The sequence below is a fragment of the Nuphar pumila genome, chromosome 3, assembly GCF_984573655.1.
Source record: "Nuphar pumila chromosome 3, dmNupPumi1.hap1.1, whole genome shotgun sequence".
Lineage (NCBI taxonomy): Eukaryota > Viridiplantae > Streptophyta > Magnoliopsida > Nymphaeales > Nymphaeaceae > Nuphar > Nuphar pumila.
Genome location: NC_143251.1, coordinates 134,281,011 through 134,307,028, shown reverse-complemented (window position 1 = coordinate 134,307,028; position 26,018 = coordinate 134,281,011). Strand labels below are relative to the sequence as shown.

The 26,018-nt window shown below is 36.4% G+C and overlaps 1 protein-coding gene across 2 annotated transcripts; it reads left to right on the top strand.

Annotated features, from left to right (window-relative positions):
• The first annotated feature begins 316 nt into the window (after positions 1-316).
• On the top strand, positions 317-23,935 carry LOC149843935 (protein DOUBLE-STRAND BREAK FORMATION). 2 transcript variants are annotated; one of them, XM_090001993.1, is made up of 5 exons: positions 317-600; positions 677-884; positions 19,531-19,674; positions 21,005-21,146; positions 23,677-23,935. In XM_090001993.1, the coding sequence occupies exons 1-5, from the start codon at positions 530-532 to the stop codon at positions 23,871-23,873; spliced, it is 762 nt and encodes a 253-aa protein (XP_089858119.1). In that variant the 5' UTR covers positions 317-529; the 3' UTR covers positions 23,874-23,935. The 2 variants fall into 2 exon arrangements, with proteins under 2 accessions (XP_089858119.1, XP_089858120.1); XM_090001994.1 differs by lacking the exon at positions 23,677-23,935 and adding an exon at positions 23,031-23,129.
• The last annotated feature ends 2,083 nt before the right edge of the window (positions 23,936-26,018 follow it).

Below are 26,018 nucleotides of genomic sequence, written 5' to 3'. Positions count from 1 at the left end.
TTTACCAATTGCTTCAACTCCCGTCGATGCTTATAGTTTCCAAACAGAGCCTAAAAGCGTATATATTGAAATATGAGCTTGAAATAAATAATTTTTTCTCATGAGATTTGTATGCAAACATCAAGGAAGATACAACACAAAATTGAGTGCTCAATTTATGGGACTTGCGTCTATATAAGTTGCAGGAGCCGGGAAGGAAACATAAGGGCAAAGAAGATGGGTAAGGTTTTAGAAATAATGCCTGTGGTGGTCGGAGGCTTGATAGTGAGTGTGAAAGCATTGTCCATATGCAACAGGGGTTTCAGAGACACTTTGGAATGCCAAAGCCTTTTGTCCATGGAAGGGCTATATTCATCGCCACTGATCTTCGGCAACTATGTAAAGAGAAATACAGAAGACCACGATGTTAACGTGGTTCGGTGAGCTAATCACCTCTACGTTCATTCCCGCTACACGAGCCGAATCGGTATCCGTAACGTTTTAAATTTCGAAGAACGAGGACAAGGGCGGGATTCGAATCCCCGCCAAAATGGGGGAAGCGAACACTGCCGTCTGCGCGGAGCAACTCTCCCTCTTCCGCTCCCGACTCTCCCTCCGCAGGTACTCTCTCTCTCTCTCTCTCTCTCTCTCTCTCTCTCTCTCTCTCTCTCTCTAAGCGTTCCTTTGTCTTCCTCAGGCTCGACAAACCGACTCTGGAACTCCTGCAATCGATCCTCATCTCCGGAGACGTCGTCTCCCTGCATGCCACACGATCCGCTCTGAGCGGTATCCTGAGGAACGAGATCTCAGCCGTCCTCGAAGAAGCCGCGTCTAAACCCATCGAGGAGAAGCTTCGCGTCCTCGTGTTCTTTGTCTGCGCCTTCGCCCTCGCAGGCGACGCCGAGGTACTTGAATTCCGCCCTTTTTCTTTCTCTCGATCCTGCCCTCGCTTTTTTACTTCCTATCCTGTTTGCGCACGTGCTAGGTCGAGAATTACTGGGAGATTCTCCTCCTCCTCCTCCTTCTTCTTCTTTTCGTTAATTTTACCGCGCCTTTGCGAGTTGAATTGTAGTGGGGAAAGGAAGCCTTGATTATAATGAATCTGTTTCAAATAGGCCGGGTGCACATTTCTGATTTCATCTGTATGTGCTAGTTTTTAGAATTACTAGAAGATTATTCTGTTTTTGTGAATCGTGCCGTGCCTTTTGCGAACGCTAATTGCAAGATCGGAAAACGATGCCCTAATTGATAATGAATTGATTTTGAATCGGCTGGATGCGCATGGATGTGAGGAATGGGGAGATATCAGGCAGGTTAACGGAACACACTAGGGAGTTTCGTGGATTAGCTTGCTCCATGATCCTTTCTAGTGCTGAATCTACAAGGACTAGGCTTCGGGTTATAAAGAGAGAGTTATACTACTTGCTGATTCTATGTAACTTTTTTGCTTCTCTGATTTTATTGCCGGGCCTGTTATTGTTCGTTAGTCTTAATTTCCATCGCTGATGGTTGCAGCATTTAAAAATATCATGTTCTTGTTGTTAATCTTTTAATATTATAATATGAACTGATATTTCAGAAGAATACTTTCTTTTTTTAGTTCATTATTTTTCTATTATGTTAACTTCTATTCTCCTGATAAAAACTTGAGAGCAATGGCAAAGCACTTCATGACAGTTTGTCGATGCTGATCAAATTGCTTCCATCCTTGGATTTTCTGAGTCTTCTCAAAATTGTCAACGCCTGACGCAAAGCAGACCCGTGATGCCTTTTGTCATAATGCTACGGTCTCGGATTTGAATCCTATGCAGTCATGCCGAACCTGACTTGGATCTCGTTACAGACCCACAGCCTAGTCAGGGTGATCCACCCGTGCGTAGATCGGTCAATGAAGGGCTGCCGTGGCAGGGATTAGCCCTTCACCTCCCTAGCTGGACTTAACTTGGTTTGTTAGGTATATGCATTAGACCTGCCACCAAATCCAGATCCAGATCTAGATTCATCTTTATAGAGAGACTATATATGTTTGTTTTGAGAGAGAAGAGAAGAGTTCAAAGATTTAGCACCCCTTTTTTTTATTGCTTGCTTGAATTTTTCAATAAATAGATTATAGTTTGCTTAGTTTTGATATCGATATGCAGGGTTCAGCAGTGATCCTCCTGATTACTGCATCAGATTTGGTATTAGAGCTTCTGTTGCTTCCTTCGTTCATCGCCTTCTTGCATAGTTCATATAAGAGTCCATGGAAAAGTTAGAAGCATGCATTCAACGATTAGAGAGCGGTATGCCCAAATTAAATGAAAAGCATGATCATACAAATGAAGCCCTCGATGAGTTAAGGGGAGACATGCATGAAATGCAAGAGAGTTTTAGATGCATGTCTGCACAATTGGCGGATTTGATGAGAGCCATCTTTGAAAAGCCTATGGAATCAAAATAGAAAAACAAAAAACCTTAGGAGCAAACGTCCAAGGGAAAAGAAATCATAATTGGATCGGAGGTCTAAAAGAGTTTGCAAGAAATGCCACCCCTGGTGTCAATTGTTGAGCAACTCGAGGGAGGTGCATCCTTGGTGGTGGGAAACCCCCTGCTGCCCGGTTAAAACCGAGTGCAGTAGGGTTCGCTTCCAACCATGGAGTGCTCCTAACGTGGTTGCACCCACCAGCAATGCGAGGAAGGTTGGATTGAAAGCATTTGAAGAAACCCTAAAAGGGGCCATGGAATTGATACAAAAGTAGTTATCATTAAATTTTCATTTGTGAAGGAGATGAATGAAAGTAAACTTTCAAAACTCAAGAGGGGCTCTATGAGTGGATGGTCATGCCCTTCCGTTTGTAGAATGCACTCAGTACTTAGTACTTTCATGAATGTTATGAGACAAGTGTAATGAAACAAGAGTGCACTATTACAATGCCAATGAAAGGCTACACAAGTGCACAAATAAAAATGGTCACTAATGGACCAATAACAATTTCACGAAGGACATATGGAATATCACTTTCACAAAATAGCGCAAGGCTTAAAGCCAAAAATTAATTTCATATATTCGCACAAAAATGCTTTTACAAGCATGGCATACAATAAGAAGTGGGGCTCTATTTATAGAGCCTCACTTGCTCTCACAAAAGGGAACGGCTACATAAAGTTCAAAAAAAAAAATAGAAAAAACAAAAAATAAAAAAATAAGACTTTTGAATCCCTAATGGACTGTGCTAAAGTACAATATAAGAAATGACCAAAAAGCCCTTGATATATGTATATTTATAAATATACGTATATCAAGAATTACATATTATTTTAATACTCCCCCTCAAACTTACGGTGAGATCATCGAAAGTTTGCTAAGAAAATACAAGAATCTTGGTAAAGGGAAGAGCTTTCGTGAAAAAATTTGCAATCTGAAATTTAGACTGAAGATAGATAAGATAATTGTACCCTTCAAAATACTCTTTACGAACGTAGTGACAATCCATTTCAATATGCTTTGTTCGCTCGTGAAAGGTCTGATTGCTGACAATATATATGGCATTTTTGTTGTCACAACATAATTTTGAAGGCTTTGAAATATCAACTCCCATATCTGTAAGTAATGCTCGCATCCATACAACTTCGGTGGTTGTTGTAGCCATTGCCCTATACTCAGCTTTTGTGGAGGATAAAGACACCTTTTGTTGTTTCTTGCATCGCCAAGAGATGCGAGAATCACCTAAAAGTACACAAAAACCAGTAGTTAAGTGACGATTATTGGGGTCTCCTCCCCAGTCAGAGTTAGTATAAGCAATAAGATTTAAAGATGAGGAAAATGCTAAAAATAGCCCTTTAGAAATAGTTTTCTGGATGTATTGAACTATTCTCAATATGACACTCATGTGAACTGATGTGGGCGCATGTTGAAATTGGCTGGCATTGTGTACAACATGCGCGATGTCAGGTCTAGAAATAGAAAGATATATTTGCAATCCGATAAATTGCCTATAGAGAGTTGGATCATCTAATAGTACTCCATGTTCAACTCTCATTTTTGCATTTATCGTCTCAGGTGTGGCTGCATACTTTGTGTCAGTGATTTCCGAACGTGCAACAATATCTGCTGCAAACTTGATTTGAGATAAAATGTATCCCTTTGGCGAGTAAGCCACTTCAATTCCTAGAAAATATCTCAAAAAACCAAGGTCAGTCATGTCAAAAGACCTTTTAAGCATAACTTTAATTTCTTCAATTTCTTTTTTATCATTGTCAGTGATAATCATATTATCAACATACAAAAGAATAATAATAAGTGAAGTACATGTAGATCTTACAAACAAAGCAGTGTCAGTGTTACAAAATTTAAAACCAAAGTTCAATAATGTATTACTAAACCGATCATACCATGCTTTAGGGGCTTGCTTAAGCCCATATAAAGCCTTTTGAAGTCGAAGAGCCATACCCTTTTCAATAGTCAAACCAGGAGGAGGATCTATGTACACTTCTTCGTTTAAATTTTCATTTAGGAATGCATTTTTAACGTCTAATTGATAAATAGGCCATTTTCTAATGGACGCTACTGCAACTAAAGTCCTAACTGTGGTCATATGAACTATTAGAGCAAATGTCTCCTTATAATCTATTCCATATTCCTAGGAGTATCCTTTTGCAACTAATCGTGCTTTATACCTTTCTAGGGATCCATCACCTTTTGTTTTGATTTTAAAGACCCATCTACACCCTATAGTTTTTTTTCTCTTGGGAAGAGGTTGAATAGTCTAGGTATGAGCTTTATGTAGTACATCTAATTCTATCTTGATGGATTCTACCCACTCGTCTATGTTTTTAGCTTCATTGTAGTTAGATGGTTCATGATATGAATGGATAGCTATAAGGTAATCTCTATAGTTTGGAGTAAAAGATTCATATGATTCAAATCTAGTTGGAGGCCTATGGATTCGTTCAGATCTCCTAACACTAGTTTCCTAAATATTTGTTGATTGATTATATCTTTCAAAGGCACATGGATGCTCTCCATTACTTCTTCTAAAATACTGTAAGAGATTTTTGGGATGGTTCTCTTTCTTCACTAGAGTCATTAATAGATTCGACATTTTCAACGTCATTAACAATTTCATTATTTGATTTTGGTAATAAATCAAATAAAAAGGCATACTCGACTTCTGTTAAAATGTACCTCCCAAAAATCTTTGTTGTAAGTATAAATATATATACTTATATACATAGAGATACATATACATATATATATATATATATTATATGTATATGTATCTCTATATATATAAATATATATTTATATATTTTACTTTATTTTACCCGAAAAGGGTATTCTTGTAATTTCCTTTCTTGCACATATTCTATTTGGAATATGTTGTAATTTTTCATCTTTATTTTTTGTATTTCTTTTTTATTTTTTATTCTTTTTGCTTTTTCATAAAAGGTGCATTGGGGGTCCCCCAATAGAGTCGTTGGGGCCCCCCAACGGTCACAAATGTGACCGTTGGGGGCTCCCCAACGAATCCTTTGGGAGCCCCTTTGCACCTTCTCCTTCTTGTATAAATAGGGGTGTTCCCCCTTTGTTTTTCCTAAGCTTGAGAGTCTCAAGCATTTGCATCTTTTATGAAATACATGCATTATTGCATGTTTGCTATTATTACGCTTTTTGCGTATTTTGTTCAAGTGTTGTGAGAGTGTCTTCGTACACTTCTTTTGTAAAGTATTTATGCTTGTATGTGTATTGTCTATTCATAGACATTTTCACATGGTATCAGAGCTCGGTTGGTGATTGAAGATCATGGGATTCATCTCTTTTCGAGTGCCTCGAAAAGCGTGCCTTCGATTTTTTGGTGGTTGAAGTGGTGCATCTTGCTTCTCAAATATTTTAGAAGGATCTTGCGCAAACTAGAATTTGAAATATTATGTTGGTACAGCCTTTCTCCCTTCCTCTTTACTTCATAATGGGCGAAAAAGAGTCTCATTTTACTCTTGGTTTCAAATTAAATGGGTCCCTCACATAAAAGGGAAGGGGCTATGGGGTTATGTGCAAGGCACAATTTCGGAACCGGAACCCAAAATAACGGAGGTAAACGAAAGTGAAATCAAGATTCTTGAAGGAGAAGAAAGGGTCAAAGCTCTTGAAGATTATTCTAAGAAGCACGATGAGTGGGAAATGAAGAATTTCAAGGTTCTTTCTTGGTTCTTTTCATCCGTTGAAACTAAGATTAATGCCAACATTATTAAGTTAAAAAAGGCATCCGAAGCTTGGCATTATCTTGAGAAAATGTATACATCAAGGGATCTATCACACAAGTATTATCTTCAAAAGAAGGCGCTCTCCCTTTCTCAAGGTGAAATGACTATTAGGGAGTATTATGCCGATCTTTCCTCCATTTGGGATGAGCTTGCAATGCTTGAACCAAAATGGAGTGGAGATGCAATCGAACTCCGTCACAAGCAACTTGAAGAAGATCGTTTCTTCAATTTTTTGAATGGGCTAAGACCCGAATTTGAGCAAATAAGGTCATCTCTTCTATCCTCATTTACTCCTCCCTCTCTTGAAGATGTACTCACCAAATTAAGTGGTGAGGAGACTCGTATGAGTTTATGTAAACAAGGATCAAATGTTCTTGTGGTTCCTTGTAATTATGAAGAAAACAATAAAGCCAATGCCGTATCAAGACCCAGAAACAATGTAAGAACCTATCGTCCTCCTCATTTTAAACCACAAAGTCAAGGTGAAAATAGTGGGCAAAGAGGAAAAAGGGACTATAGTAAAATTATTTGTCATTTCTGTAAAGAACCGGGGCATATTAAACCCATATGTCCCAAATGGAAAAAGCTTCTCGCAATGGCTACCACTGGTGCACCACAAAAGGAGGAGGCATCATCAAGTGGGTCACTCTCTTTAAATCAAATAGTGGAAGCCCTTCAACCCCTCCTCAAGGGAGCTACCTCAGGTGCCGCTGTGTCTACCACTTCTTCTCCAGGTAAAGTCTCTTGGCTTTTGGACTCCGGTGCATCTTTTCATATGTCCCCAAACATGTTTTCGCTTTCCGATTATTCAAAAAATGTTTCTCCATCTTTTGTTTCTACTGCGGATGAAACTTCTCTTGAAATTAAAGGAATAGGTAATTTTGAAACTCAAGATTTTTTTATTCCAAAAATTAGATTTATAACTAAACTAAACTTAAACCTTCTCTCTGTTTCTCAACTCTCGGACCATGGTTGCGATATTAAATTCTCTTGTGATAAATGTTTAATACAGGATCGCCGATCCGGGAAATTGATTGGGGAAGACTTTAGAAAAGGAGACTTATACTATATGGAATCTCTTCAAGTTCCAAATTTTTTTGTAATGTTGCCCCGAAACAAAGATATAAATGTGTGGTACAAAAGACTTGGTCATCCTGATATCACCAAATTGTCTTATTTACATTTTGCAAAAGACCCATGTAAAAGTTCTTTTTATTGTAATGATTGTATTCTCGGAAAAATGCAAAGTTTACCTTTTGGGCAAAGAACTATGTTCTCTTCTAAAACTTTCGAAATTGTTCATTCGGATGTTTGGGGACCCGCACCTGTTGCTTCAAAAGGAGGCTTTTCTTATTATGTCATTTTTGTGGATGATTTTTCCAGATATTTGTGGATCTATTTTCTTAAATTCAAACATGAAGTTTTTTCATGTTTTAAAACTTTCCATTCAATGATCAAGAATCAATTCAACAGCAACATAAAGATATTTAGAAGTGATTCTGGAGGAGAATATCTCTCCAATCAATTTAAAGTATACCTTGAGGATCACGGAATTGTTCACCAAAGGTCTTGTCACAAAACTCCTCAACAGAATGGGTTGACCGAAAGAAAACATAGGCACATCATTGAGACCACTAGGACCCTTCTTATTTCCCAAAATTTTCCTAAATTTTTTTGGGCAGAAGCAGCTCTTGCCTCTGTTTATCTGATAAATCGCTTACCATCTAGGATATTAGGAAAAATATCCCCTTTTGAGATATTATATAAGCTTGAACCTAATTATAATAGGTTACGAGTTTTTTGGTGTAAGTGTTTTATACTTACGGATAATAATGACAAGCTTTCTCCCAAGGCTATCCCTTGTGCCTTTCTTGGATATTCCGAAACTCAAAAGGGGTTTCATTGTTATGATCTTCGAGATGATAAGTTATATGTTTCTAGAAATGTAACTTTTTTAGAAAATGAAAATGGTTTTGAAAAAAATGTTTTTCAACAAGAAAATTTTGATTATTCCTTCCTATTTGACTTATTGTCTAGTAATGATGATATATCTAGTGATGATGATGTATCATCAAATCATGATGAAGAAAATGATGGTGATGTGGGTGAACATAACTCACATAATGAACAAGAAAGTAGAATTTCAAGTGATCCAATAACCTACTCTCGTAGAAACCAAGACACCTTTAGAAGTGCTATTGACCAATATAGTGAACTTGTTCCTACTCTAGATCACCGAAGATCTGAAAGCAATAGGAGACCTCCAACTCGTTTTGTCTCTTTTGATTCCTTCTCACCCCGATATAGGGCTTGTCTTAGTGCCATTCATTCTTATTTTGAACCAAGGAATTTTAAAGAAGCTAAAAAATGTATAGAATGGCAGGAAGCCATGCAAAATGAACTTAATGCTCTTAAAAAGGCTGAAACTTGGGATTTCCAAACTCTACCTATAGGAAAGAAAACTATATGTTGTCGATGGGTTTTTAAGGTTAAAACTAAGTGCGACGGATCTTTAGAAAGGTATAAGGCTCGCCTAGTCGCAAAAGGGTATGGACAAAAATATGGAATTGATTATGAAGAAACTTTTGCTCCTGTAGCCCGAATGGTTACAGTTAGATGTCTTATTACTATTGCATCCATTAAAAATTGAAACATTTTTCAAATGGATGTGAAAAATGCTTTTTTAAATGGTGATCTTAACGAAGAAGTATATATGGAAGCCCCACCAGGCATGAAGGTTCCTAAAGATAAAGTTCTTCGTCTTCGAAAGGCCCTCTATGGTTTGAAACAGGCTCCCAAAGCCTGGTATGACAGGTTTACCAGTGTTATGCTGGAAAATGTTTTTTCCTCATGTTATACTGACACTGCTTTATTTACTAGAAAATCTAATACAGGGATTGTGATACTTTTGCTCTATGTTGATGAGATGCTAATCACAGGTGATGATGTTCAAGGAGTCAAGGGTATTAAGTCCGTCTTGACTTCAAAATTTGAGATGTCGGACTTGGGTTTTCTGACATATTTTCTTGGAATTGAGGTTGCTTATTCGCAACGTGGTTACTTCCTATCTCAGTCTAAACTTGCTTGTGAGATTATTGACAGATCAGGAATTTCTGATGACAAAGTATGCGAAACTCCTGAAGTTGTGGGATAAAAAATGAAGGTTGACGACAGTGTTCCTCTAACTGATCCTACTTCTTAGAGGCAGTTGGTAGGTTCTTTAATGTACCTTAGCATTACTCGACCCGATTTGTCACATGCTATACACATTGCCAGTCAGTTCCAGCATGCTCCTACAACCGTTCATATGAGTGTTATCCTTCGCATCATTAGATATTTGAAGGGGACAATAAATAAGGGAGTATTTCTATCTTCTTCTTCTGAATTAAAATTACTTGCTTATACTGACTTAGATTGGGGAGGTGACATTAGTAACCGTCACTCCACCACTGTTTTCTGTGTTTTCTTAGGTGAGTCCTTGATCTCATGGCGATGTAAAAAGCAACATAAGGTCTCTCTGTCATCCACTGAAGCCGAATATAGAGCCATGACATCTACCACCATGGAAATTGTATGAATTCAACGCCTTTTGGAAGATATGGGAGTGTTTATCAGAGAACCAACAGAGCTGTGTTGTGACAACAAAAGTGCAATTTATATTGCCAAGAATCACACCTTTTACGAGCGAACAAAGCATATAGAGATGGAGTGCCATTATGTCAGAGAAGAATACTTGAAGAAGGTTATTGATCTACCATACGTGACGGCTGAATATCAACTTGCAGACTTCACAAAAGCTCTATGTTCGCCCAGATTTCATTTCCTTCTTGGCAAACTTGCGGTTATCGCACCGTAAGTTTGAGGGGGGGTGTTAAAATGTACCTCCCAAAAATCTTTTTTGTAAGTATAAATATATATACTTATATACATAGAGATACATATGCATATAATATAGTATATGTATCTCTATATATATAAATATATATATTTATATATTTTACTTTATTTTACCCGAAAAGGGTATTCTTGTAATTTCCTTACTTGCGCATATTCTATTTGGAATATGTTGTAATTTTTTATCTTTATTTTTCTGTATTTATTTTTTATTCTTTTTGCTTTTTCATAAAAGGTGCATTGGGGGTCCCCCAATAGAGTCGTTGGGGGCCCCCAACGGTCACAAATGTGAACGTTGGGGGCTCCCCAACGACTCCTTTGGGAGCCCCTTTGCACCTTCTCCTTCTTGTATAAATAGGGGTGTTCCCCTTTTGTTTTTCCTAAGCTTGAGAGTCTCAAGCATTTGCATCTTTTATGAAATACATGCATTATTGCATGTTTGCTATTATTACACTTTTTGCGTATTTTGTTCAAGTGTTGTGAGAGTGTCTTCGTACACTTCTTTTGTAAAGTATTTATGCTTGTATGCGTATTGTCTATTCATAGACATTTTCACAACTTCTTCCTTGGATTTTTAAAATCAAATCCATTTTCTTTTTCAAGAAAAGTGACATTTTTGGACACATAAAGTTTATCATTTGTTTGGATCATAGCATCAATAATCTTTTTGATCCTCGACATATCTAAGAAAGACACATTTTATGGTTTTGGACGAGAGTTTGTTATATTTTTCAAGAAGCACAAAACACTTATATCCAAATACCCTTAATCTTTTCAAGTCAGGAGAAATTTTAAAAAGTTTTTCAATTGGAGATTTGTTTTCCAAGACTTGAGAAGGCATTCTATTTATTAAGTGTACTGCGGTAAGTGCAGCTTCGGCCCAAAATTGTTTTGAAATATTCTTTGAGATAAGAAGGGTTCTAGCAGTCTCAATAATGTGACGATGCTTTCTTTCAGAAATATCATTTTGTTGAGGAGTCTTTGGACAAGATCGTTGGTGTAAAATTCCATGAGCTTTTAGATATGATTGAAATTCATTTGAGAGAAACTCTCTCCTAAAGTCGTAGCAAAAGACTTTAATATTTGTTTTAAATTGGTTTATAACAAGGTTATGAAAAATTTTAAAACACGAAAAAACTTCTGATTTAAGCTTGAGGAAGAAAATCCAAGTATGTCTACTGAAATCATCTATGAATGTAACATAATATAAATATTCTCCCTTTGACATAACAGGAGCGGGACCAATACATCCGAGTGCACCAATTGAAAGATTTCACTAGATGAGAAAGTTCTTGATCCAAAAGGTATCATTTGCATCTTTTCAAGTATGCAATCTTCACGTACAAAATCTTTATCTTTACAAAATTTTTCCACAAATGGAAAATGACATAATTTGGACAGACTTGGATGTCCTAATCTTTTATGCCAACGATCTAAATCCATATCTTTGACATGATTACAAAAAGAGTTTTTTGGTAGACATAAAAAGTCCATATAATCGAGATCTCTTCTTCTATGGCCTTGCCCAATCAGCTTCCGTAACTGGAGATCCTGCACCCAACAAGCCTTAGATGAGAATAAGACTTTACAGCCATTATTGAAAATTGGAGAAACTGAAAGAAGGTTTACATCTAATTTTGGAATAACCCTTATATTTGGATCACAAAATTTTTTTGAAGTGTCTTTTATGATTCCCTATACTTTTGACTTTTAAAGAAGTGCCATCGGCGGTTGACACACATGAAAAGTATGAATTGGTGCAATCGGCTACTAGAGATTCATTATATGTCATATGAAAAGACGCTCCCGAATCCAAAATCCAAGTGAACTTACCTGGAGTAGAGGAAGAAGAGATGGTGGCATCGGGTGTAGGAGTAGCCTTAAGGATGTGTGAAACGGCCTCTGCTATTTGAGCAATTGTCGAATCATTGAAATTGCCTTCTTTCTTGATATCTTGAATTTCTTCACTTAAAGCGGCTACTTTCTTGAATTTAGGGCAATTCGGTCTTATGTGTTCTGGTTCCTTACAATGATGACAAATGATTTTGCCCTTTATCCACCCTTGTATCCTTCATGATATCCTTCCTCATTGTTTTTCTTTTCAAAATGATGGGGTTTATATGTTTTTACAAAGTTTCTCCGTCTTGCCATGGCAAGAACCTCATCATTTGACTTGTACATGCCAAGTCTTGTTTTCTTTTGGCAAATTTGCGCAAGAGCATCACTTATAGAAGGAATTGAGGTCCTATGAAGTAAAGATGACCTAACTTGTTCAAATTCCGTTCGGAGGCCATAAAGGAAAGAGAAAATATTTTCTCTTTCTATTTGAGCTTTTCTCATTTTAATAGTCAAACCTTCCCACTTAGGTTCTAACATGGTTAATTCGTTCCAAATAAGAGATAAAACCCCATAAAAATCTCTCACACTTTTGTCTCCTTGTTTAGCATTACGTACCTTGTCTTGGAGGTAATATAGTCTAGCCATATCCTTTTAAATGAACGAATTCTTTAATAAAATCCATGCATCGCTTGCTTTCTTGAATTTGATGATGTTGGTGGCAATCTTAAATTCCATGGTATTTATAAACCATGAGAGAATTTGAGTGTTGCTTGCTTCTCAATCTTTCAACTTATCTTGGTATTCTTGTAAAGCCTTTTCCTTTTCTTCTTCGGACAATACTTTGACTTGATCTCCTTCTCTTCTAATCAATTTGAGTTGGGGTTCATTAGTGGAGCCATTAACAAAGCCTCATAGCTTTTTGCTTTTGATGTGATTCTCCATTGCCGTCGCTTACATTAAATAGTTGTTCTCATTTAGCTTGTATGTGATGACAGAGGCAAAATCTCTTTCTCCTATAATGAATTGCAAAAAATTTGAATAGAGAAGCGGCTAGCACGAGCGTGAAGGGCACTACCACACGAAGGATCACTAAGTAAGCTTTTTTAAAGACCTTAGCTTTGATACCATGTAATGAAACAAGAGTGCACTATTACAATGCCAATGAAAGGCTACACAAGTACACAAATAAAAATGGTCACTAATGGACCAATAACAATCTCACGAAGGAGATACCGAATATCACTTTCACAAAATAGCACAAGGCTTAAAGCCAAAAAAGAATTTCATATATTTGCACAAAAATGCTTTTACAAGCATGGCTTACAATAAGAAGTGAGGCTCTATTTATAGAGCCTCACTTGCTCTCACAAAAGGGGGGCAGTCCAACATGTGTTGGACTGTCAGCCCCCCAACGGCTACATAAAGTTCAAAAAACAAAAAATAGAAAAATAAAAGACTTTTCAGTCCCTAATGGACTGTGCTAAAGTACAATATATGAAATAACCAAAAAGCCCTTGATATACGTATATTTATAAATATATGTATATCAAGAATTACATATTATTTTAACAAGTGCTTCGACCATTTCTGGGAAAATTTGTGCTTGTGTATTTCGATCTTATTCTTGTTTACAACTCTACTGCGATGACACATGTGTCACACTTGAAGCAAGTTTTAGAAACACTGGGTATGGAGAAATTGTATGTGAATGCCAAAAAGTATGTCTTCTTGACATCTAGCCTCATTTTTTTAGGATTTGTCATGTCATCTAAGTGAGTTAAGGTTGACCCTTCAAAGGTGCAGGCAATAGTTGATTGGCGAACCCCTAAATCCATTGGAGATGTTCATAGCTTTCATGGGTTGGCAACCTTCTATCGTAGGTTCATTCGAAATTTCAGCACCGTTATGACTCCTATTACGGAATGTTTTAAGGGTACTGTACTTCGATGGATACCAACTGCAACTAAGAAGGTTTTTTAGCTTATTAAGCAGATGACCCATGCCCCTGTCTTAGCTCTTCCAGACTTTTTAAAGGTATTTGAGGTTAAGTGTGATGCCTCTCATATGGGAATTGGTGCAGTTTTTAGCCAAAATTGTTGCCCTATCATTTTTTATGAAAAGTTGACATCAACTAAGCGCCAATACTCCACATATGATTTAAAGTTTTATATAGTAGTACAAGCCCTCCATTATTGGAGGAATTACCTCATTTATAAGGAATTTGTCTTGTACTGTTATACACTGACTATAAAGCTCTAAAATACCTTAATAGTCAATGAAAGCTAAGTTCTCGTCATGCTAAATGGGTTAGCGACTTGCAATAGTTTACCTTCACAATTAGACATCAATATGGAACTCTCAACATGGTAGTTGATGCATTTAGCCAGAAGAATAACCTCCTTACTACAATGTATGTTCAAGTTGTGGGATTTGAGAATTATAAGGAGCTATCCCAGTCCAATCCTAATTTTTAGAACGTCTGGAAGAATTGCATTGCAAATAAATATCCCCATGACTTAAAGTTTTTGATACATGATGGATATTTATTTCGAGAGAATAAGTTTTGTATTCCCGACTCTTCTCTCAGATTATACCTAATTTCAGAATTGCACGGGGGCAGGTTAGCGGGTCATCTTGGTCAAGACAAGACCTTTGCCCTCTTGGATGAGAGATATTGTTGGCCCAAACTAAGGTGAGATGTCATTAGATTTGTTCAGTGTTCTCATGTGTGCCTGGTTGCCAAAGGGAATAAGCATAACACAAGTTTGTATACTCCCCTTCCCATTCCTGATAGACCGTGGGACCATGTCCATGGACCTTGTTCTTGGCTTACCCAAGATAATGTTAAAATATAATATATCGATATATATATATATATATGTATATCAAGGGTATTTTGGTCTTTTTGTTCATTGTAATAAATACAGTCTAATAGGCACAATATAGTTTTTATTTATTTTTCTATTTTTTTTATGTCTTAATCAAATATGATTGTTGGGAGGCCGTCGTTGGACTGCTCCCAACTATCATAAATATGATCGTAGGAGTTCCATGTATGGATCTATAAATAGAGCCTCTCTCATGTGTATATTTAAGCTTTTTTACAAGCATATTTGATGTTATATGAAACTATATATTTTTATATTGTGTTTTGGTAAGATTGTGATCTTGTGATTGTCTCCTTTGTGAGTTTGTATTTGACACAACAGTGGTCGTTATGTGTTTGTGATATCTTGTTGCCCTTAGTGGCATTCTATTGTGATTGAAAATCATCTTAAGTGTGCTTTTTTTGTGGTGGTGGTGATCTTCAAGCCTTGCTCTTCATCTTTAAGCCATCTTGCGATTGTTACCATGGGTTAAAGAGAATCCTCATCTGGCATCTCCTACAAACTCAATGAACTACTTGATGCGGGCTACCGCCATGAAAAACCATATAAATGGGAAAAAGCTATGGGGTCTTGTTAGTGGAACCACTAATGAACCCTAACTAAAGCTAACAAGAAAAGAAGGAGACCAAATCAATGCTCTTTCCAAAGAAGAAAAGGAGAAAACTTTGCAAGAATATCAAGGAAAAATGAAAGATTGGGAGGCTAACAATGCTTAAATACTCTCATGATTTATTAATACCATGGAGTTCAAGATTGCTACCAATATCATCAAGTTCAAAAAAGCATGTTATGCATGGGATTTTTTAAAGAGCGCATTCATTCAAAATGACATAGCTCGACTATATTATCTCAAAGATAAGTTGCGTACTACCAAGCAAGGAGATAAGAGTGTAAGAGATTTTTATGGTCTTTTATCTCCTATTTGGAATAAATTGGCTATGCTAGAGCCTAAGTGGGAAGGTTCGGCAATTGAAATGAGATAACAAGTAGAGAAAATCTTTTTCCTTTCTTATATGGCTTTAGACCGGAATTTGAGCAAGTTCGGTCATCTCTACTTTATAGAATTTTCACTCCTTCTATAAGTGAGGCCCTTGCTCAAACATGTTAAGAAGAAACTAGACTTAGAATGCACAAGACTAGTGATGAGGTTCTTGCCGTATCAAGTCCTCAAAACTATGTAAAAACCTAAAGCTTTTCTCATTATATCCCTCTCCATTGTATTTTTTCTTAAAGTGAGGAGGTTTACAAAGGAAGTAAGATTACTTGTCATTATTGTAAAGAACCAGGGCACATAAGGAACCTCAAGAAACAAGAAGATGAAATAATTTCAATGATTTGACAATTGCCCAAATTGCGAAGGCCATTTTACAAATCCTAAAAGCCACTCCTATATCTGGTGTCGCTGTCTCTTCCTCTTCTCCTTTGTGTAAGTCCTCTTGGATTTTGGATTCGGGAGCCTCTTTTTACATGACACATAATGAGTCCTTACTATCTGATTGTATTAATTCATATTTTTCATATATCATATATATATATATATATGTATGTATGTATGTATATCAAGGGTATTTTGGTCTTTTTTGGTCATTGTAATAAATGCAGTCTAGTAGGGACTGTATTGTCTTTTTTTTTGTTTTAGTAAAATATAATTGTTGGGAGGCAGTCAAACTAGTTGTTGGATTGCTCCCAACAGTCATAAATATGACCGTCGGAGGCAGTCCAATGACTGTTAGACTGCCTCCCTTTCTTCCATGTATGACTATAAATAGAGCCCCTCTCATGTGTATATTTATTCTTTTTTACAAGCATATTTGATGTGATATAAAAATATATATTTTACATTGTGTTTTGGTGAGATTGTGATCTTGTGATTGTCTCCTTTGTGAGATTGTATTTGACCCAATAGTGGTCCTTGTGTGTTTGTGATCTCTTATAGCCCTTAGTGACATTTCATTGTGATTGTTATTCACTTCATTTCAGACAATTGGAGGTTTTGATTTTGCTCTTCTCGTTGTTGACTGATTTTCAAAAGTGGATATATTTATTCCATGTAAACTGATGCGTCCTTAGTTGCTTATTATTACTTTAAAGAAGTAGCTTATTACCATGAACTTCCTCGAACTATCACCTCCGATTGTGACACTCATTTTTTGGATCATATTTGGAGGTCGTTGTGGGCCCTGTTGAAAACCAAGATCCAGTTTAGTAGCATGTACCACCCTCATACTGGTACATTGGGTAATTTGCTAAGGAGCTTAGTTAGGGATCACATCAAGACTTGGATTGTCTTACCGAAAGCTAAGTTTGCCTACAATAACATGCTGAACTGTTCCATTGGAAGGTCGTCCTTCAAATTTTTTTATGGGTGTTCCCCCACCCATATTGTGGATTTGGCTCCTGTTCCTAGACTAGACACACTTGCGCCTGCAACTTAAAACATTGTTGATTACATGCAAGAAATTCATTCTCAGGTTAAGCAAAAACTCGAGGAAAGCTATGCCAAATACATGTCTCATGTTGATAAAGGACAAAGTCATTTTTTTTTGAGGTCGGTGATCTAGTCATGGTGTTCTTATGCCCAGAACGGGTTTCAGTAGGGTCATATGAGAAACTGAGGCCATGTAAATATGGTCTGTTGAAGACCTCCAGAAGTTAGGGAACAATTTATACCTGCTTGAGTTGCCTGATGAGTGGCAATTTTCGCCAATCTTCAATGTTTCTGACCTGTTTCTTTATCACTATACATTTAATTCGCCATAGTCGAATTCTCTTCAGCTAGGGGAGAATGATGCACAACGGAGCCTCTGATCCTAATGCTTCGGTCCAGGATTTGAATCCTATGCATGGTGATATGGAACATGAATTGGATCCCGTTACAAACTCGGAGTCTAGTCAGCGTGATCCACCTGTGCGTAGATCTGGTCGGTCACCGAAGGAGAAAGGAGACAAAGATTTAGCCCTTCACCTCCCTAGCTTGATTCAGACCTAACTTGGTTTGTTGGATCTATGCATTAGACCTACCACCAAATCCAGATCCAGGTCGATTGTATATATTTGTTCTGAGAGAGGAGAGAGGAATTCAGAGAATGAGAACCCCTTTTTTTATTGCTTTCTTTATTGTTCTGTTTGATTACATTCAATAGATCATAGTTCTTCTCTAGTTTTGGTATCAATCTGCAGGGCTCAGGAGTGATCCTCCTGATCACTGCATCACAAAGTGTGCTGGGAAACTTAGCTTGACATGAACAATGTGACAAGGCTCTGTAATGAGCAAGCAATTTGCTGGAACGATCCACGAACGTGACCTTGTGGCACTGTATTTTGTTCATCATTCTTTAGTGCAGACATTTTCTTTTTTACTGGTCGATTGCTTGTTTTAGCTGGAGTTCATGACACAGTGATGTGGGCATTCTTTAGTCCTGATATTTCCACTTTTTACTAGTCAATTGCCTGATTTAACTGAAATGTTTCAAACAGTAATCCTGCTGGGAATGATTTATAATGAAATCTGGATCTTTATGATAAATTATTAATGGACTGAATCATCCTTAATGCACTGAGATGCATTAGGAATATCATTGTTAATTAAACCAGCTCGTTCTGTGCGGGGGAGTGCCGCACTACATTGGGCCCCATACCAAGAATCATGAACATGGGATGAGCATTTTCGCATCTGTGTTCCAGTGTGCAGGATTGCATGAAGTTTGCATGCACCCATGTAGACACGTATCTCACCTATTGCATTCCAGATGTGAAATAAAAGGCATCATCCCTTTTCGATGTGCTGATCATCTAAGAGCATAAAGTTTTCTTTGGCAGAAGAGAAGGGTGGCCGATTTGCATAGTTTTTCTGGCTACTAGGATCCACATCAAAGTGCCATATTTGAGTAAGCATGAGGACTTGAGTTCTGATTCCTAAGGTGCAGAATAAACAGGTGTTGTGAACATTCATTATTCATCTGGTGGGGGGATATTTAAACTCCCTGAGTTAGTACGATTCTGCATGTGGTTGTTCCTGGCCGATTTCAACATAGATCTTTATTTCTTTCATGACGATACAACTCTGCAGCTACACATCCACCACACGTTTGGTGTTGTCATTTTGGCAGAACTCCATGGATACTAAGACAAACCACTTCAATGGTCCACTAACCCAAAATTTTCAGAAATAAAAGCTGATTAACAACCATAGCCTAGTTCGGCAGATTTCCAACTGCTACTCACAAATGTTAAATCCGCAACTGCAACATATGAATCATTCAGACATTTGAATCATCTCTGTTAATTCTTTTGATGAGTAATTGCTTCCCTTTTGCTATTAAAATGGCAGATAAATGCTTATGCTTTAGTTCAGATGGTCCTAGTCTTGCTTGAGTAACACCCTTCTTAACATGCCTTCTTCAGAGCAAAAGAAAGTGAATAACTATGAAGTAGCTAACTTCTTTAATAGATCAGCAGTTTCACAAGAAACTGATTTTGAAGATAAGAGTCGGGCTAAACTCACAAAACAAATACATTTTGACCAAATAGAATGCATCAGGTTATCATTTCACATATATTGTGGACATCTGCCATCTCTGATCCTTGTAACACCTGTCTACTTCTTCCTTCGTTAAATGGTAAATACATGTATCACTGTACACATACTATAGTTTCTTTAAATGTGTTTTTCATGCCTTTTTGTTTTCAGAGGTGTTTGGCATTGAAATATGAGGCTCTGCTTCTCCGTGAAGATGGTTGTACCAAAACTCCATGGTTGGAAGTGTCATATGATGAATGGCTCACTCTTGCTCAAGATTCATTTGATAATGGATTCTATTCAATTGCAATCAAGGTAGGACTTGCTAGTGTTGCCTTTCTCTTTCATTTGTTTTGGTCCTCAAGGTAGTGCTGATCTCCCAAAAGTTGAAATAATCTTTCTTGTTTCTTAATATAGACATTTTTTTTTACAATGTTAGGTTTAACTTAGTTTGTCATGCAAGTGTTTGTTACCATACTCTTCTGATTTTATGTTCGAGTGACTTACTGAATTGCACACTACCAAAGATAGGTTGATTACTTTGCAATGCAAAGCTTTTGGCTTGTTCATATTAGCATATATTTTCTGTGCCTTTTTTATAGAAATTTCTTTGTTTTAACAGTTGAGCTGTAGTTATATTAATATATGCTACTTATATCAATTTTTTTTCTAAAATGCCATGGGGTGGAAGCTCCAGAAAAGGGTACATCATGAGGAACACGAGTTCCACAATTCATGCTTCTCCAAGAATCCAATCTGTTTTAGTTCCAAGAAGCATGACAATCTTTTTCTGTGTTGTTACCCCCCTTCCTTCATGAGATCATGTTTCTCTCTTGGTTTATTTCCTATGTCTAAATAACATATCCTATCTAAAGTCTTCATATGGGAACCTTATTAATACAAGGTACAAATAAATTATATTTTTTCAGCTAGAGATACTTGATTTAGCAATCAAACAATATATGTACCTACAGGTGGAAGTTGGTCAACAGATGAAATTTCTACCTTAGGCCTTGTCTCTATTAACATGGATCAGGCATGCAATAACCTCTCTTACCAAGAGATGCCTGATTTTGGTGACTCATTTGCAGCATGGCCAAAATGAATCTAAGAAACATGTTAGAATTGCTGAAAGTCCAGTTATTCTACCAGGCATACTGGTTCTCCTGGCACCTAGTGATACAGAACTCATAATCCACTATCCTAGCATGTATGATCTGGTCTAGCTAGTTAAAAAGTTATAGATATCCAATTAATCTAATTTGTTTTATGTTATTTCCTTCAAATGCCCAGCATTGTATTCTCTTTTGAATATTTTAGATTGCATATGATACCATGAGAAGGAAACAAATCAACATTGCAGTCCAACTTTTAGTTCAGTGAGCTGAATGGTAAAGGGTTGGTAGGAAAGCTTTGGGCATAATTGCATTTGGAAGGCCCAGAGAAGGGGTGATGTAACATTTTTTGTATTTTTTGTCCCTTCATGTTCACGCAAAATAAGATGTGTTACACATTATCATTGACAAAATCCTTGCTTAATTCTCTGATTCATATTTCTGAATGTAGGATATGGTTGTAATGAATGAATTCTGTTTTGAACTTGTTTTTAATTATAGAAAGCTTATATCCTACTTTGTGATTACAGTGTTATGATCGTGTGCTATCTTGCATTCCATCTACCAATGCTCTAGATCCTACAAATGGTATTTGCCAATTAAAAGGAGAAGATTTTGAGAAATTCCAGCAACTAAGAGATGCTGCCATGACATTATCTGCTTCAGGTTCAGGTATGTTAGTTGCTTGAGATTTTTACCTTAAATATATGTTTATTTCATTGTAATATTTTACTATCCAAAATTGCTTCTGGAAAGAATTACAATGAATAATCTGTTCAACACTTAAACAAATTCTGTTTCCAAAGCCTGGTAGAATTCATCAGTTAAAAATTTCATTTGCATTATTCCTGATTGCGCTTTTTCCTTTTAGATTTTACATTGTGTTCAAATGACAGTTCTGAAGTGTATGCTTGTTGTACCTTTTCCTTCAAATTAAATCATTCATAGTAATCAATAATGCTTGGTATATCCTTCAAATTAAATCACTCATTGTAATCAATAATGCTTGGTATATGTTTTCCTTCAAATTACATCATTGATAGTAACCAATACTCCATAATGGATGGGAAAAGGCTATCTTATACATTCTAGTATTCAAGTCCCTCTTGTATGTATTTTGATTTGCATAATGCTTGTCGTTTAGTCAGCACTTCCATACAGATAAAACATTCAACCAACAATTGGCCCTGGAAGCAAGTGGTCCCAATCAATCCTTAGATTAATCAAATGACTCTTCTCCATACAAAAGTGATATTGTGCAATCATGACCTATGACAATGCCAATCTGAGACTTTGGCCGTGAGCCATTGATGGGTTCATGTCTTGTTCTGATGAAGGTTTGAATTTTAAGGGAGCTTATTGTTGGAATGCCATATAATGACACTATTGTATTATGCTGTAATATGTGGTAGTATTCCAGTCCCAAATAGTTATGTACATACCTGGGGAAGATCCATAATTTGTCGTATGTTTCCAAAGTATAGTTATACTTTGCAATGGAACATCCAGACCTATGACAGAGAGATTCCGGACTTGTCTTCTTCATCTATTGTTTACACTCATGTCATAAAACACCTTACAATGTGATAATATGTGCTGCGAGTGTAATGCTCCTATCTACCTAGGGCTTCTTATTATAAATAATCACATGTTCATGCACACAAAAATGATATCAAGCATGATGTGTTCAACAAGGCATGGAGGTAATAGACAACACTATATAACAATGATCCAGATACTTTACTCATGTAAATGTTGGTCTGCCGATGTATGCTAAGCACTGTGATGGTGCAATGAAGTGCTGGCTATTATGACATAACAGCTATATATATAGTTAATGTTTGCTACAGTTGATTGTATTTACAATCGACTTAGCAAACAGTGTTTTTTTTCCTTTCATATCTGACACCATATATATACCCTCCTGGGTATGTGTGTGTGCATATATATATATATATATATATATATAACTGAACTTGGTTAGGGTTAACTGAAACTACTTTTAGACAGAAATGGACCTCAGTGTGATTGACTTCACCTGACACAAAGGAAGCCATGTCTAAGTGTTGCACCCGCATGGGTGCGAGTGATGCTTGTATTGTGCCCTGTTAGAAGAGTCCATGTTACATAGGATGTGATCTACATCTACATGTTTTTACTAGTGGGAACAGGATTTTTTTATCATCTGAATTCGACTTGTATACAGTTTTTTCAGGTGATCCAAAAATCAACGTCTATGAATGCATTGATTTTTTCTGACTTATAAAAACATGTTTTTTCTATGAAAAAACATGATCCAAGGGTTGATTCCTACTAAATTGAGCATGCTGAACACATCTATGAGGTTAGATTGAGTCAAAACAACTCATCATGAGATTTCAACTCAATTGTAGGTACAATCAATTGTAACAAAATATATATATATATATATATATATATATATATATATAGAGAGAGAGAGAGAGAGAGAGAGAGCATTGAAGACCTGGCCATAATATAGTCCTGTCATGAATTAGCTGAAAAAATGCATTCTTTACATTTCTTTGATGCGTGCAGTGCCATCATGACTCAGCCCACAACACAGTCTCAGCTGAAAACACATACTTTATACCCTTCTTGGATGCCTGCCTCAGACCCTTGATACAATATTGTGCTACATCCTATACCAAAGGGAAGGCAGTTCAAGATATACATTAGCTTATTTTTTCCAGAAGGCACCAAATACTTATTTTCGACTATCTTCAAGTACCATGTATCTTTGCTGGTTTATGAGAATTGAGGGCATCTTAGCATAATGTGTTTAAGTGTTGTTCTTTTCTTGGGGATAATACCTCGAAATGAATCTGGTATCTTTTTCTTGCATGCAATAAATCACTTGATATTGATTATAAAATATAAAAAATCACAGGTCATTTCATAGAACCTTGTTATAAGGTTTGTCATATGCTTGAGATTTTGAATCTTTTTGTGCTCGACAAATATTGTCATCGAACAAAAAGGTAGCAGGTCACTTTTCTCCCTCTGCCTGCATAGTGTATGTGTGTGTGAGAGAGAGATTATTAAACTGCTATGTATGTCTCAAAGTTGTTTTAGAACTTAATTGCGAACTCTGTCAATTGCAAATATTTAAGAGCATATACTAGAACTGGATTTTTGTATCTACTGACTGGATATCCATCTTTTTCTGTCTGATGGATTCTAGTTCAAGCTCAGGCATTAAAGTACTTGAGAAAGAAAACTCTCCAAGAATCGATTAGGCATGATCAGCTCTCAACTGATATGGATTTCACAGCAACTTACAAGTTCAGAAATGGAATCAGGAAAAGGAATGTGCTAAAACTTCATGAATTTCAGTCTCTTCGAGCACGGGAATCCAGGGCATCACCTCTGTCTCCGTAATATAGTTTAAGCACATTTCTGATAAAAATGCAATCACATTTCATGTAGGTTGTAGTCATGCATTTCTTGTTTCCATAGAAACAATAATCCTTAAACTCTCTCTCTCTCTCTGCATGTGTGTGTTTGTACACACATAGTGACAACTTTTGAAACAGTAAAAAAAACATGATTGTACTGTACGACAAAAATGACATATTTCTTGAAATGCCCCATAATTTCTGAAATCTACCCCATGTCCAAAATCATAAATACCCAACTTTGTTAGAACTTTTTTACCCTTCGTATGTGCAAAACTCACGAAGTTCACATGATATATCGTAGGTCTACATGTTTTTTTTTTGCGAACATCATGAAGTTCACATAACCATATTTGTGAACATCATGTTAAACCCAAACCTTGAAACTTTGCAAACACTTGATTAAGTTTGCATATATAATACAAAGTTTGCATAAAAAATGTGTGAACTTCATGTAAAATTGAATATCGTAACCTCACAAATATTTTACTTAATTCATATATATTTTATGAAGTTTACATAAAAATATATGCAAAGTTAAATTGAATTATATAATTTTGCAAATAATGGACTAAAGTTGCATATATGTAGGGATCAACACATATACCTCATGAAGGTTACACAAAAAAATGATTGAGTATAAAAACCCATTATTCACACTTTAGGGCTATTTTTGCACAAACTAGGGTTCTTTGTGGTCCCAAACCAATGGTCTTTAACATGCTTTCCTTTGATGACTTTTTTGGCAACTATTTTTGATGATTCATTAGCGACATTTCATCCTTAAGTATTTTAGAATCACTGATGGCAATTTTTTTCAGTAAGCAGAACTTTAACAGTTAAATCAGTTATTTTTTTAAACAATAGTTTGAATTAGTTATTTTTTATACAATTAGCACGAGTTAGTTATTTTGTGAAAGAATTGCATGATTTTCAAGTTATCTTTGCATGTTCAATACTTTATTCCATTTGTTTCAGCAATTCATATGCCCCTATCTTCCAGTTTGGTTGTTTATGTAGCCTATATCGAAGTCTGAATGTGTAGAAAAGGTTGAATGGTTTGTCTCTACAAGCTTGTCTCATATCCCGAAAGCATTTAACGAGGGATATGGTGATCTAGTGCTAAAGAAGAATGATTCATTGGCTCGTTCTTATGTTATTGGTAACCTCAATGCTCGGATAGATGAAGTTGAAGATGCAGTCACCTACACTAGTAGTATCGAGATAAAAATGAAGAGTATAGATAGTAGAGTGGAAAGATCATGTACAGGGGCGGAAGAGGTACCTCACTTGTGATGCCCTGAAATTTAAAAGCCAAAATTTTACTAAAAATTTTAATTTTTTTTCTTTAAATGTTGACAGTTGAAAATGATTTAATATTGAGTCCGGTTTTGAAAATTTTGAGCGAGTCACATGAGTGAAATAAAGCAAAGTTATTATTAGAGTGAAAACCAAAATATTATTTACCTCATTTCTGACAAAATATACAAATACTTCAAAACTTGGGAATACAAAATATTATGAACAAAAGTCTCAAGTTGGTCCTTGGATCCTTCGGAGAGTACTAGTTTCTCGATGCTGCTCTTGCCCCACTACATTCACTAACCTGTATCTGAATAAAAATCCATTAAAAGATCAAACTTTTGACAGTCTGGTAAGTCTATACCAATTTCGGTAATTTAGAATATTAAACATATTCAATCAATTCTGATAAAACATTTTTATTGAAAAGTAAGACAGAATACATAACATAATTGTTTGCATAATTAAGGCATATTTTCATTTAAATTATGATTAGAAAGGGTCGTTGTTTCGATAATTAACCATCCACCCTAGCACGTGGGGGAAGACCATTGCAGACAACCGAGGCATTTTGGGGGGTATATTATTCTTAGATCTTTTAATCTCGGGTACTTGATTGTAGCAAACCCAAAGCGGGCGGTCCGTGATCGGGAGAATCACTGCTAAGGCAGAATAGAAAGTAAGATACTTCTTGGACTATTGCAGTAGTTGGGGATCTATCACCTAGGACACATGGATAGCCTCGAACTCCGTAGACCTACGAATGAATGAAGACCATTGGGATGCCTTACTCCCATAAATCAGAACATAATCACTCGAGCTTGTC

Bases quoted from the DNA above. Each gene is read 5' to 3' on its own strand.
- LOC149843935 (XM_090001993.1), top strand. From the start codon at position 530: ATGGGGGAAGCGAACACTGCCGTCTGCGCGGAGCAACTCTCCCTCTTC. The intron at 885-19,530 runs GTACTTGAATTC...TTTTGTTTTCAG, and splicing joins CCCTCGCAGGCGACGCCGAG to AGGTGTTTGGCATTGAAATA. The intron at 21,147-23,676 runs GTATGTTAGTTG...GATGGATTCTAG, and splicing joins ATTATCTGCTTCAGGTTCAG to TTCAAGCTCAGGCATTAAAG.